Raw genomic sequence first — 15,637 nt, 5'->3', positions numbered from 1 at the left:
CGCAAAAGAATGGCTAGGTATTTTAAATGCTAAAATGTAGTTTAGTGCAGCTCATTATACACCCAGTGAGGGGCAATGTGGTATAGCATAACAACTGTGTAGGCCCTTAAGGCTACTAACAACTTGTATTACACAGCTTAGTTGAATACTCGATTCTGATTGTAAATTCTTAACATGTGACACGTTGTTAATCCAGCAGTACAGACCACTGTCAAGGACTATAATGAAGGTTGCTAAGGAGGATCAAGAAAGAGAAAGGAAAAGAGGTTAAAAGACGGAGCGCTGGACGTCAGATAAATCACCAGAAGAAGGCAGACAGGAAGTAAACAATAACAGGACACGGAATGGGCTCTGTAGTTTGTTTAGTTTATGGCCGTGTAATAAGCGGGATAATGTGCAGCGAGGCGGTCATTGTGGGGAAAAGAACACGCGACAGGATGATCAGGGAACCTGACACGAAGCGGAGGGAACTTGATGAACCTGAAGGGTAAACACCAGGCTTACTAATCTACCCGCACAATTTTTGTCTGGTGTCGGAATGTCTCGCGATGTTGGTAAATTCTTAAAATTTACTTTTGTAACACGTTACACCCAACACTGTGTTCACCAATGCATACACATTAGTGCCACGTGCTAAACCACATTCACACACTGTTGGCCATGCCACCAGGAGCAACATGGGGTTAAGTAAACTTCGACATGTTGACTGCTGGGGATCGAACCAAAAAGCTTCCGATACAGCGTGTTATTAACAGAAACAGATGGAACAAAACTTTATGGCAGGCATTTTTTATTTCTCTATGCACTCTTAACACTCTTAAGGTACATAGTTTGTAAGCAAGCTTTTGACAGCAGGAACTTTCCCGCAAACCCACGTACCTATTTAGGAACTCATTCCGGGCCTCAGGGACCAGCATATAAATAAAGTTATGGGGACATTATTTGATCCACCAAAAGTATGTGGTCAGGGGAATAATACTTTCCGAGAGTTTGGGAACGTTGTGTGAAGTCTTGCTGAGCAAAAAAGTCTTCTTTGCTGCTTTTGTGGCAGACTACAGCGCCACTTACAGTCCTGGCATATGTACTACAGTGTCTCCAGTGCTTTCGAACGGCAATGGCCGTGGCTGTCTCCTCCTGATAGGTGGAGAGTTTCCCATATGGCGGAGCTCCTCGTTTCTGACGTCAGAGATATTTCAAATCTGTATCGGTCTGTATCAGATCCGTTGCAGCCCCGTTTTTAGAGATTTTGGTATGGAGGAAAAGAGAGAGGGTTGTGTTTTCTGACACTTGGTGAGTTCCCTGACACACCGGGGACACATATTCATGTATAAAAGACGTACGAAAGTGAATTTTGCATGATAGGTCCCCTTTAAGGAACCTTTGAGTTCCATACAAAGTAGTAGGAATAATGTCCTCAGGAACTTTAGGTAGGAGCACAGCTTTTGTACCTTGTGTTCAGATACCATGGTTGCGGTCGAATAGTCCCAAAATCAGCTCCTATCGTCTATTCCTTGACCTCAGCTTCTACTGAAGCCAGTCCCCGGAGTTGGGGCCTGCTGGGAGTCTTCCCAGCAGCTTCTACTGAAGCCTTCCGAGTAAATCGCCAGAAGCGCCGACACCTCCTCATCTCTCCACCGCTCCCATGTTTTCTTTTGTTTTGCCATAAGTTAGTCTCTCTGCGTTGGTGCGCTGGGCTAATGCTAATAATGCTAATGTGAGCAAATAAAATGGCGGCTTCACAAAAACTTTTCAGAGTTTTACGGGGCGTGGTTTGCAATTTGCCCAGCCAATCAGAAATTGGAACCTTTTTCTCCCCAGGAAAGTCGGAACTATTCCTGGGAAAAGTACTCCGGTGTGAAAGCGCCTATTGTTCGTGTCATGCCATTTTTCAGACTTTATTATATTGACCCTGCCATGACTTTTGATATATTATGTTTTCTTGTCAAGTAATCATGACAGACACTGATAGAGAAGTGTTGACTTAACATTAAAGTGACGTTATGAATTAGGGCTGTGCATCTTCACTGGTCTCACGATTCGATTTGATTACGATTATCCTGTCAACGATTCGATTCAATTCGATATCCCGATGCATCACGATTCATACCAATGCGTTGCATCCTCAATTTTCTATATTACTGCACATGGCTTATTTATCATCAATACATACATGCAGTAAATACATATGAACTCTCTTTTTATTATTTAGAAAGTGCTTCAGAAATCAATAACATAAATGTCTTGACATTAATTTATAAACCAAAATAAATTAATTGTATATAGGTCTAGTCTATATCTGTGTGTGAAGTTGTTCCATCCTCAAAAACCAAAAAATAATGCTTCTGCGGTCTAGCTGCAGCTTCTAGCTACGGTCTTCTGTTAAAAAAAGGACACTGAATGTCCTGAATGTGGCATCACACACAGAACTTGAGTCTGAACACAGCAGACAACAGGAGTATTTACAACAGCATTATAAAAACAAAAATAGTGCATGTGGGTGCACACTTACATTCTCTGTCTTACTGTTACATAAATCCCATGAATGTATGAGATTAAATTAGCTTCATTATATCTCAGTGACAGTGACGTGCGGTGAGGTTCATGGCTGGTGAGGCACTGACTCTTTCAGAGTCAGATTTACAAATATTATATTTTGACCTTAATCGAAATATTCGGTTATTTTCAAAAGCTTTTTTAGTCTGATGTTTCAATTCATTTTAAACAGACCGTTCAACAAAAGGATAGACCTACCCACAATTTAAATATTGGATTGTTCTTTCTTAGTAAGATACCATTTGCATTACAATTGTGGTCTTACCTTGACTTGAAGATGAAGTCCATGCTATCCTTCTGGACAACAATCTCTATTACTTTTTTGTAAAAGTCCTCCTTATCTTCCTCTCGTTTCAAAAGTCTAGTTTGTTGTTCGCGTCTATACCGTCTCTGCGTAGAATAACAGTAGCAACAAGAACCGGTGGGCTCACGTGCGCCCCCTTCAGTGCGGCAGAGGTTATGGCTGCCTCCCCTGGTGCTTTTTTCATTGCCGTTGTATGATGAGACCAGCAAGCCTAAATATCATATATACGTGAAATAAGTTATTTAGAGACTATGGATGGCGAGGATAAATGTAATAAAGGGATCTACAAACATTACATTGGTGACATACAGTGAGATGGTGCAGGCATGCGCTTAGGGCCCGCTTTCCAGGCAGTTTCTGTGGGGTGACGCATTCTGAGGTGAGGCAGATCTCTTCTGTGCCTCACCTTACCACACAGTAACTGGCTTGAGCGCGCTCACAAAATAAGTGCCCGCGCTAAATTAGTGCCCGCGCTCCAGCCAGTTACTGTTGGCTTACGAGAGGCAGAGCTCGTCCTTGCCTCACTTCTCATCGCTACCCGTAGTTGTAGCGGAGCTCGGCAAATTTGCTGATTTTGACTATAAAAAGCGATTGGAATCATACATAAATCACATTTACAACACAGATCAGTGGAGACATTTTATTATTATTACTATTTAGTTTTTCTTTAGATGTTTTTCCGTTACATTGGAGTATGACAGGTGAGGCTCTGCCTCCCCTGACTGCACGTCGCTGCTCAGTGATTAAGTGAATAATAACGTTTCGATCAGGTTACTTACTATCAGCCTGTCACTCATTATTTTCAGGGAGGGGGCGGGGTTTGGAGGAACGGAGAGGAGACGGTGATCGCGGAAGCTTTTTTCCTCTTGCCTTCACAAACTTTACACACGTATATATCGTCTGAAAATTGCTAGAGAACATTCATACTTTGCAATCCAAGACTTAATTAAATCCACCAAAAACCTGACATGATTGTAACGCGATTATTTTTGAAAAACATAAACATAAATCCCTGGCCAACTTGGGGCCCCAAGCGACATTGTGAGATGAGGCCCCCCCCCCTGCAACCGACAGGAGTGAAACACATTTTTTTGGAAACAAAGTAGGCTACTTTGCAATTATAATTCTAGTTTATTATTAGTATCAACACAGTTACTTTGTATACAGTGAGGTAAATGGTAAATGTGCAGGTACGTCTGTATTTCCTGCCAAATACTAGCCTCAAAAAGATTAAAATATAATGAATGCAAATAAACTACTTCTACTAATAATAATCATAATCAATTCAATACTATATTATTTTATTATAATATAGTCAAGACAAAACATGCTTATGACATGCTCTGAAACTGATATTTCTTAAATCTGTATTCAAATGTAGTTCCCTCTGTCAGCAATGTATCAACAACTACACACACATTTCTCTCAGTATTTCTCTGTGTTGTGGTTGACATGATGATGACTGTTAGGAGTTAAGGGGAGAGGCTGAGCGTCACCATGAAATGTGCAAATTGACATAAAAATGAATAAAAGGGGGGAAAATGCTCCATGTTTTTTAAGCTGTAAACTTTAACTGTTATGTAAGCCAACTAGACAGACAGTGTATCACTCTTCCTCCTGTACATTAGCAGATAAAAGGCATAACATAATGAATGTTAAATAAAGAATGCTGGAAATAACTGCATCTCCATTAGCCTATATGCTATGCAGAGACTGCCTTCTTCATGTCGTGAATTGCAGCTGATGTTTTAATATGGCAATTGGCAATTTGACTTATACAACATTCGCAAGTTGTACATTTGACTCATACAATAATTTCACCGACATCTCTTCACCTGCACTAGTGGCCGTATCAAAGCCGTGATTGGTCAGATGTCGATTCATTGCAACGGTGTCGGGTTACAGACGTGCTCCCCTTCTCACCTCTCACTCTCGCGGGGGGTGAGCGGAGAACTGAGCGGAGAACTGCGCACAGCAGCTGAGGCCCTGTGGGCGGGGCCCCCTGCGCAAGGCGGGGCCCCATGCAGCCTGCGTGATTGGCCTGTAGGGAGGGGCGGCCCTGTCCCTGTGTCTCTGAGCCCCAGCTACACGGAGCGGGTCCTTCTGCTGTTGGTTCTGGACTGGTGGTGTTGTGTTGGTGGATAAAGCAGACTGCTCCGTGTTTGGTGTTGCTGTGCCGCTGTCACGTCTGTTCCCTGATCTCTGCATCACCGACCGATTTGATATTAAAGTGACAGAAAAAAAAAACGTTATAGTAAAGCCGCGGCCGGAAAATCAGGAAGCAACGTTACTACGCTATAACCGATTATCTTCCGTCACTGCATCGATACCGAATCGTCCACGTCCGCATCGCAATGCGTCGTAGAAACGATTATTTTCAACACTCCTATTATGAATTGAATGACACTTAACTCTTCATGTGTAAAGACTGAGTAATCTTCATGTCAGTTTTCATAAAATTGCAAGTAAGGACATTGTTATGCCGGCCTTATTCACAGCTCATTAAATAAAGTGTTTCAGGTCAAATCCATTTGAGATTGGAAAACTAGACGGATGGGGAACAGTTATAATTGATAACTTGGGTGGCAAAAGGCACTAAGTGACACATGAAGGGACATCATCGCTGACCTGTTTATTCATGACATGAGCAGCTACGGTGTGATGGGACTTTGCAGCTCTTTACTTAGCATAATAATATCTTAGTGATACTAAATGGCTTATGAAACAAGGAGAATGACTCATAATATATATAATAAGACACAGAAAAATATGACATTTACTTATTAACCAAAAAGCCAAGGGAAGCTTGTGAAAAACATAACAGAAAAAACAAAGCCTCATTTTTTGTGTTAGCTCCATGATGGAAAGCCTTTTGTATAATAAACCAAATATTTAAACACCGTAGTGTCATTGACGAATAATGTATTTTTCTTCCCTTTCTTTCTGAAGAACACCTGCTCTGAGACCTCCATTATCTGGATGGTGCCATTTCCAAACTGCACACTGTTATCAGGGTACTTAGAGGTAATGGGCACTCAGAGACAGAAGCTTGGGATAAAAGGTACAAAGAAAACTTAAGGAGAAAAATTGAAATAAAACTTAAAACCATCCAACTGTTACCAACTAAAGTTTAAGGTATAAAATGAATTTTAAACATGCAGCAACATTTAGATATCAAACGTTTGTCTTATTTAGTCACAAAGAGAAATTATATTCTATAATTATATTCGATTCGATTCTATTAATATTCAGTATTGGCCTGAGGTCTGCGTATATGTGTACATGTTTTTAATGTTGAAAGAACTACATTTTGTCAAAGTGTCAAATCGGAAATTACATGTATATATTCAAAATTCGAAATGCTTAGGTTAAGCCCTCCACCCAGTCTGCTCTGATTGGTCAGAGTTTCCCGGTACTCCCGAGGTGTGCTTTTTGCATCTCAGCCTCATCGTTGGAGCAAGAGAATGACTGACAGCACTGTAGCAGCACTTTCTACCCAAATAGTGTATAGTTGTCACAACTTGACTTTACAGGAGCTAAGAAGGCTCATTTGAATGCACAGTTTCTCAAAAGTGGTTGGGTATTTCACCACATTGATATTTTCACAATATTTACAAAGCACCTAGAACTGCTTTTATAATAAAGAAAACGATCATTATTGTCACTTTTAACAACTGTTTCACTTGTTTATGTCATATGCCTGTTTATTTTCTTTTACAATAATGGCCCACTTTTATAATAATATATTTGTAGGATGAGCAGCACAGCTGATTATATTCATGGTTCTAAAGGAAAATGTGCCAAATGTACAATTGTCCGTGCTCAATAGACCAACATCTTTCAGTAACAAGGAATAAACAAGGCATGTTGGCAGTTTTAATATTTATTCATTAAACATTCAACAGTAAGGTGCTTCAGTATCCACAACATCCTGACACCACGTCTTCCTCATGCTGCAGGTTGTGTTGGTAACTCGAGCACGTACAACACACCAAAGCGGATCCCACAAGGTTTTAAATTGGGTTGAGGTCTTGGCTGTTGACAGTCCATTCCAATCTCTGCTACATTCTGGAGGTAGTCTGTGATAACCCTAGTTATGTAGGGGCAAGTGTTGTCATCTTGGAGTATGGAGTCAGGTCTCAGATTGTGGAGACATGGGATGGCCACTGGCTGCAGAATCTCTGCCTTCAATGGGTCAGGCCTTGTTTAGCCAGTGATAGAGATACCCCACATCATGACACTGCCCCCACCAAAACCATTCTCCACAATGTCTCTATACTTTGACCCTTCTATCCATCTTCCGCAGAGAGAACCTGGACTCATCATGACATTCCTCTATATGTTCAAGTTTCAATTCAGTGTTGCCAACGACTGGGCCTGACCTGAAGCTGATTGGCGCCTGAATCAATACCAACAGGACGATACACTTTGGAATTGTAGCCCATTTATCTGGGACACACCCATGTTATCATTACAAATATGACAACCATGTAAAGAGAACCTGTCAGAAATGTATTTTCATTGATATGCACCATAGTGGTCACATAAAGCAGAAATATGATCGACCAAACAGAAATGTCCCCCCAAAAAGTAGTTTTGACAGGTTCATATCTATACAGCTGTGTTATCTGTTAGTGAAGATTAACCAAAAAAAAGTCCTGAAAATTAAAAATGTAATAAAAAAATGTGCCTTGGGTAAAAATGTGGATCTTTCAATATTTACACTAACTGTGTATTAGATTTGTTTCTGTCGGTTAAACATAACGGGGAGACATTGTTTCAAAATCAATCAATTTTTCATTAAGACACAGTGTTGAAACAGGTAGACACACAGCGTTTTCTGTGCATGTTCTTGCACAATCTAATTAATCGTTTTTACTGTACTGCAACCGTGCACACTGTCTTTGTAAATTGAAGTTGGTGGTGGTAAAGGCTTCCGATGCTCATGCCATTCAGTGAAGTGATTTCAAGTTGATTGCTACCTCCCAAAACACATCATGTCACCACCTCAGCTTTCTCATTTCCCCTCAGACCCTCTTCCTCCTTCCTCCACTTTTCTATCTCGTCCTCTGGACACTTCAGGCCTTCTCCATCTTCTGCTCCCGTTTTTAGAGGCACTCTGAGCGTCATCTTACAACCCCACCCCCCCTCCTATCGCACTTCAGTCCTAATTTTCAGCAACACATCGAGTCCTGTGAGCCATTAGTCTGCACCCCCCGCGTGCCCCGCTCTTCTCAACCTCTTCGCCTTCGCTGTCGCTCATCTCCTCCATCACCGCCCCCCACACCACCCCCGTCCTTTTTCTCCTTGGCAGTTTGGCAGTTCACTCCAAAGGTTCTTCATTCACCCACCTGCAGGGGCTATCCACTCATTAAATACCCCCACCCAACCTTCCCATCTTCTCCTCTTCTCCCCTGATATATTCTCTCTCCCCTGTCTCTCTCTAGGACACTTCCTCAATGGCAGCTACTGCTCTTTTGAAGAGGGCGAGTGCAGTTGGCAGTCAATAACGGGCCGGGGTCTCTCCTGGAGAAGACAGCAGACACCATCCAAGGCTTTGAGACAGAGCTGCCTGTCATCAGGTGACACACACACGCACACACACACAGTCTTATACAGATCTCAATTGTCTTCAATATAGAAAATAAGGTAATGGTGGGTTTCTACTCTTAATGCAGTCATGGATCATTAAAATCAATAATAAAATGGATTAAAAACATAATATTTCTGTCCATTTAAATAGACACAGGATCTTAATTCATTAAAAACACCTAACTTTAATTGACATTAACTAGTCTTGAGAGCTCTTTTTTCAATAAAATAAACATGAGTTTTTATGAATGGACAATTCATGTCAATGAATAAATTAGGTATGTCAAACACATTGCACATAACCTGACTAAAAGTTATATTTGTTTCATAAGGTATATTGTTTTAACTTTGAATTCAGTATTGCAAATGATGGACTACATCAATGTTGAACATAGATTAAAATTAGCCCTGCGCTTTCTCCTTGCATCACAGTCGGAAAAAGGGTTGTGGTTCTATTGCAATCCACTTTAGACGATTTGAAACACTGTGATTGGCTTAAAGATTTCCAATCAATTCCATGTGTTGACTTGGGTGGATTTAAATGACAATAATCATGGATAAAAAGTGATGTACCATCCGACATCCGGCGGGATCTAAACAGGTTAAGAAATCATTCAAGTGATGAAATCTGCATGCTCACTTTAATTGTTTATGGAGTAGTGGTGTTAATGCTTTATTAAATGGACTTCATAGTCTTTAAACCTTGATCTTACATATTTCAGTGAGTAAGGAAAGATAACCTAAATGTCTGATGTGTCAGACATGGACGTGCCGCCTTGTTCGGAGCTCAGTGTGCAGCTACAAACTCCACGGTCCCAGCGGCTCTGAAGGCTCCGGCACGTAGACTGAGTCCTACATCTGCAGTTCATCGTCAGGGCAGAGTCTCCAGCGTGTCTCTCCAGAAGACTTTAAAGTCTTGGTTTGCTGAGGCTTGTGTTTGTTCTCTTCTATTTACATAAGTCTCAGAGGTAGTGTGGGGAAACAAAAAATGGAGCACTATAATTTAAGGAATATTTGTTGATGTGAGATCGACAGTAAATTGCTGCCACAGTCACCTGAAATAACATGTTGACGTATGCTTTAATAAGCTATCACTGAACTGTGCTTTTTTCAAATATTATTCTCTAATACTTTCTATGAATGCCACATCTATTTTGCATTCATTAAAAAGGTACAGTACTATATATATATATGTAAAGCATCTATGTGTCATGACTACAAACATACATACATTATGATACACACAAAGATCAGAAAATGAGTGTGACCAAGGCCCCGACACATCTCAGAAAATTGATCAAGGGGCCCCATCATCGGCCAATATTGGTATACATTGGTATAATGTAACTTTATGAAATGTATGTACTCATTCAAAAAAAATTCCGCAAAATATATTCATTCTTCATTTCCTACCCATATACACAGATAATCGATGCTTTGTTATATATGGATGTTTTATATATACTATTGTTTATTCTGACGCAGTGTTTCTTCTTCTGCGTGTTTAATGTGTGTATTAAAGGTGCGACATTCAGTGTGGAAGGAGGCCAGTCCAAAGGCCAGCGGAGCTCAGCAGTACTGAGGAGCCCTCTCTTCCCCCCTCCTCTCAGAAACTCTAGATGCACGGTGAGCATAGTACAGAGTAGACTGAATCTTCATTACATACAAAGACCCCCCCCCCCCCCCCCCCCCCCACCTAGTAACTGTTGCTAAGTGTGTCAAGCTATCTTTACTCACGCTGCACATATGCATATTTTTAAATGATAACGTGCCATATTTTTCCCTCTGATTATTAGCACCCTGGATTCCACACAGTCAATGCTACAGTCCAGAACAGTCATTTTGACCACTACCAGAAAACTCGATACTTTATTTTGGTCTGTGTTGTCTGTCTTCTCAGCAGAGCTACGGAAGAGCTAGAGGGAGAAAAGCAACAATTTGAATCAAATGTACAAAATAAGAGAAGCCATGGCAAAAAGAATGCAGATCATTCACATACTCTATTTCTGCCACTTACTAAAAAGTTTAAGTAATTATAACCTCCACATGAAAATGAACAGTCACTTGAACCCTAATGTATTATCATAGGTAAATCACCTGCAGCTATCAATCAGATTACGAGGAACTACAACCAAAATCCAAAAGTGTAAGCTACTGAATTCAGCATTGGACATGATGAAAGGACAACAAACTAAGAATAAATTGGATAAATGATCAGAAGGTTATTGGGATCTTTGGGAAATCCTTGTCACCTTTTTTATACCTGATAAGTTTGCATCCCTGCTTCTCTGTTTCTGTAGGAGTAGAACATATAATGAATCTCTGAATAGTGTGATATGTTCATTGCCTTCAGTAACAGCTCAAACAGTAATGTGTTTCGACAGCAGGGTTACACTGTACCATCTGCATTTCCGGAAAGACAGAGGTTGACCTCGTCAATCACACATTTGTATCTGCTGACCTGGCTGTAAAATACTACAAATCATGCATAATTCACATCATGTAGCTCTGGGGCAGGTCTCTGAGGGTGGTTCAGTTCTTGACATATTAAATTGATGGTGCTCTATCTTTCATTTAAATATATGTTATTAATTCTAACATTGCAAAGCGACCTTTGGCCTTTGGCCTTGTGCATGTGTACAACTCTACATTCCGAGTTGATGTAGAGAGAAAATGGGGAGACAGAAGCAGACACAGAAGGGAAGGAAGGTAACAGGAAGGTCTAGAGGTCAGAAATGAAGATAATAATAGAGACTGAGGGTAAATAAAGTTAGTCTCGACAAGGGAAACACACTGGCTGCAGGGAAGACAGAGAGGCATAAAACAGAAGTAGAAAATAATACAAATATAGGAGTAGAAATGTACCCCTTCCTTCTGTGAATTAAAGCTGCCTGATATGTGTGGAGGCAGTGCTCCACCATCGCAGCTTCCTGGTGCAAAGCCAAAGATTAGCCATGATTCTAGATTAACACTCTAAATCCTTTTCTCTACACTAAACCGCTGCTGTTAAATCTAGCCTGTCTGCTTTTGGACAACTACATAGAGGATATCAGTGTGTTGGGTATTAGCTACAGACCATGTTCACTTTCATCTGGCGCCCGGTGTGCTCTGTGCAGTTCCTGTAATCTTGTCGTTTAAACGGTCACCATGTGGTCCAGCGGTTGACGATAAGGGAAATGACAACCTGCAAGATTTATGTTCTTGACGCCGCCGAAATGCTGCGCAGGGACATGGTCACATCCCATGCTTGTTAGCGAGCTTTAGATTCAGACTTCATTTTACTATTTTATTGAGCCCTGTGTGTGTTGTCTAACTTGAATCTGCTTTACGCTTTCCGTATCCCTCCTGGAATTAAAATAAATTAGATGTATTTGTGCTGAAGCATGCAAGAGCAGCAGAGATAGCAAAATGACACCAAATCATGATCCTGGTTGAATTTTATTAATCTTGGAATAATTAGAAAAGAACAGATGGCTTTTTCTGATTGAGCTCACATAATGCACTTGTGTAAAACATTTTTAAACGCAGTAAAGGTTGTTGAATGTGCTGTCTTTACTTCTCAGAGTGCCTTTTAAAAATCAACACTCTGAATTTATGATTACCTTGACTACATATTTCATTTATAAATGTAACTGCATTGCTCATTTGAAATTCTACCTTGCTTCCACAGATGAGATTCTGGCTGTGTTCTGGGGGCTCACAGAGGGGGTCGCTGTCGCTGTGGATCGCTGAGAACAGTACAGGCCCTGAGGAGCAGCGCAGACTGTGGCGTTCAGCCAGCGAGCCCAAATCTGAGAAGGGCTGGAAACTCATCATCCTGCCCCTTTACGGGCTGGCAGACTGGTACGACCTGTTTCAACAGCATTATATCCAGCACGACTGTCCGAATGCTTTAAACCAAGTTTAAGAGCCAACGAGTGGTTTAGCTCTCACTCCAATAGACCTCCTCACACAACTAATTAAGAGCTCCCACAAGAAATCCTTAAGAAACAGAACCAAGTAGCTATTCTTCCTTCTTATCGCCTCTCCTAAATGCAAATTCCAACATTTACAGTCCATTTTCCTGGATCATTGCCTCTCACCTCAGCAGAATGAATGAGTCCCATAGGGACTGAACAAAATGCAGCCCTCTTTTTTATTCAACTTGTCTGTGATTCAGGGAGTCCAAATCAATACAACAGGCTCTACACACACTACTTGCTTTCTAATTAGAGATGGCCCTGATTTCCCCTCAAAAAAAGGGGAAATTAAAACCAAATAAATTAAGCTAGGAGAAAGAGAAACCCCAAATAAGGCATTTCATCTCTGTGTGCCTCACTGTTGGTTTCTTTGCCATTGGAGCTTGGATAATCCTGCTCCCCCTGAGAGTGATAACATTTTTTATCTCTGGGTTATGTAGTCAGCTGTGCCTGGGCTCTTAATTAGAATGTCATGTCCGTATCCACGAGGTGAACCTGCCAGTCTTTGCGCACTGACCTTTGTAGAGCTTAAATAGAATCAGAAATACAGCCTGAAGTGCAGATAAAAGTCAGCACACGACAGACTGCTTTTGGTTTGACAGTAAGAATGGGTGTATACTGTAGCATACCATGACATTCAAGCAACATAACAGATAAAGTACTTTAAAAGTACTTTATAATTTAAAGGAATATGTTTATTCTCGTTATGGTCTGAGAGGTAGATGAGAAGATTGACACTATTCTCATGTCTGTACGCTAAATATAATGCTGGATTCAGAAGCCAGTTAACTTAGCTTAGCACTAAGACGAGAGAAAGGCGGCAATTGTGTTTTGTTCCCTTTCGTTTTTTGTGTAGCTAATTAAAAACAATTAATGAGTGAGCTTTAGAGGGGTTTCAGGATATATGCTAAGCTAACCAACAGCTGGCTACATGTTTACCTTGAGGACTTGAAAATGGTATCGATCATCTTATCGAAGAGGACCAGCAAGAAGAACCCAAATACCGACATTTTAAAAGATTTCTTTAAAGGTTTAGGCAGCGTAAGTGATATCATGCCTGTCTACATAATTCTATGCATGAAAGCATTTCATTTTCCAACATAAAAAGAGTTCCATCCCAATAGGACTCAATTTCCTCTGTCTCGGCTGAATATACAGTGAGCTGTCATAAGGCATACAATGCATACCCTCCAAAGCCAAAGCACAAAGACATTTTCCTAAAGAACTTTCATTGTTCTACACATCCTTTACGTTTGAAGTTTTCCATAATCTCAAATCTTGTGAGGAAGTATAAACCGCTCTGTCCTTCTGTAGGTTTTGGCTGCAATTCAGCACAGAAGATGGACCTGGATCGGGTTCAGCCGTGTCTATTGACAACATCTCTTTCAGTATGGACTGCTTCCTGGCATGTGAGTACATTCAAAATGTTTCTTTTGCCACTATTACTTCATCAGACATGGGTTGAATTAATGGTATTGTTTGTCTGATTGATTGACCATCACAGGCACAACAGGGGGAGCGGGATGCCTTTGAAAAATATTTACCCTTTTAATGGACTTTAGATATACTTATGAAAAAATTCAATTCAATGACAGCTATTCAAATAATAGTCGATTCAGGCCTGCCCTATGCTTATGTTTACATAGCAACTGTTTTGTACACTTTTTATCAAGGACTCACTTATCCTTTCAATTCCCTTGACATAGCCATAATACAGTACTACAACATGTATTTACAATTCACAGTTAAAACTATTAAAATACAATTGAAATGCTAGTAAGTCTGCTACGAATTAATACCTTTATTAAATGTTCTGTTTTGCATGAAGATACATCCCTCTGAGAATGAGATACATGAAATGTCAGAACAGTTCAAATATGCTATCATGTAGCATGCTGATTGATAAGGGCTTATGTTTCAATGTTGTACTGCAGCCATATAAAGGTTAAGCCTCACATCACCTTTACGAATATGTTTGTGTTATAATTGGGATGGTGTATCAGTATAAAAACAGGAGTAGGATGACAACCATGTCTGGCATCAGAAGAATGAAAGGTTAGAAGGTCGGTGCCTCTCTCCATCTCTTTGTGAGCTGCGCCTGGAATAGTAATGTTTTATCATCTGTACGTGAATAAAGTTCTGACCATGAGAACTTTGGTAAAATGAAACATAGGTAAACTGACTGGCCAAGGATTCAACTCAGCTCGGGCATGGGGTTACCCTCTGAAATAGATGGTTGGATTATAAATTTGAAATTGTCCGACACTGACGTCACTGACTTGTATCTATGCGAAGTTTGACACCAGAGAGGTTTTTTCAAATGTCTCTTTTAATAACGAGAGATGTTTGTGCACTTCCTTATTATCTCAGATTAATAAAGGTTACCCTGGGCCAGCTCGATTTGGTATGTCACACATTCTACAAAGTTTAGCTTTTTAATATGCCGACATATCTCGACATGAAAACCAAAAACTATCAGTGCCGAGAAAACTCGTCAGTAGGCTACAGACAGCGAGAGTTAGCATTAGCATAGTGAAACGTTTTCAATTAAACATGGCAACTTTTAGATGTACACCTTAGCCTGGAGTCAATTTAAATATCTTTAAAATCCTACTAGATATTATTGTATGTTTCCCAACCAGTAATACTCTGTCAGCCACTGCTAGCAACAAGCTATTAAGCTAGCAAATATAACAAAGTTGCTAGCCGCTGATTTTAGTGCACAACTGACTCCTTATGTGAGTTAGGAACCTTACTTTTAATGGTGAAAATACACCTCTCTCATGTAGCAGCTCTTCTTTGCCATTGATGCCACATTACAACCAAGCGTGAGTAGTGGGTGGGGAGAAGCCAGATTCAGAATGTTTCATGAAGCAATAAACAGTAAGCTACATGTGCCTGTAGCCCTTTAAAAGATATATATTTTGCTTACTATTTTTGTGGTAAACCCGTGTTGAACAAAATGTCAATCATAGCAGATTATTCTAATAATCTTTAAAAGCTGTCTGGAGGCGGACTTTAAAACAATGATAAAAGGTTTAAACTTTTATATCAAAATACATTGTTGAGATACAACCCAGTCTCATGGCATTTCGTGTTCACCAACACGATTTTTAATCTATTGATTCGTGTTCACCAACACGATTTTTAATCTATTGATTCGTGTTCACCAACACGATTTTCCCCTTTTTTTCGTGTTGCACAGCACGATTTTAAAAGCAATGTATTT

The 15,637-nt window shown here is 40.4% G+C and overlaps 1 protein-coding gene across 1 annotated transcript in view; it reads left to right on the top strand.

Moving 5' to 3' along the window:
- Nucleotides 1-15,637, top strand: part of alk (ALK receptor tyrosine kinase) — a 516,591-nt gene that overhangs the window by 423,276 nt on the left and 77,678 nt on the right. Inside the window, 4 exon segments of the mRNA XM_034205980.1 lie at nt 8,305-8,439; nt 9,972-10,075; nt 12,120-12,292; nt 13,723-13,817. Coding sequence (XP_034061871.1) covers nt 8,305-8,439; nt 9,972-10,075; nt 12,120-12,292; nt 13,723-13,817 — 507 coding nt within the window.

The sequence above is a fragment of the Gymnodraco acuticeps genome, unplaced genomic scaffold (genome assembly GCF_902827175.1).
Source record: "Gymnodraco acuticeps unplaced genomic scaffold, fGymAcu1.1, whole genome shotgun sequence".
Lineage (NCBI taxonomy): Eukaryota > Metazoa > Chordata > Actinopteri > Perciformes > Bathydraconidae > Gymnodraco > Gymnodraco acuticeps.
Note: the sequence above shows the minus strand (reverse complement) of the source record. Positions and strands in the feature narration are given on the sequence as shown.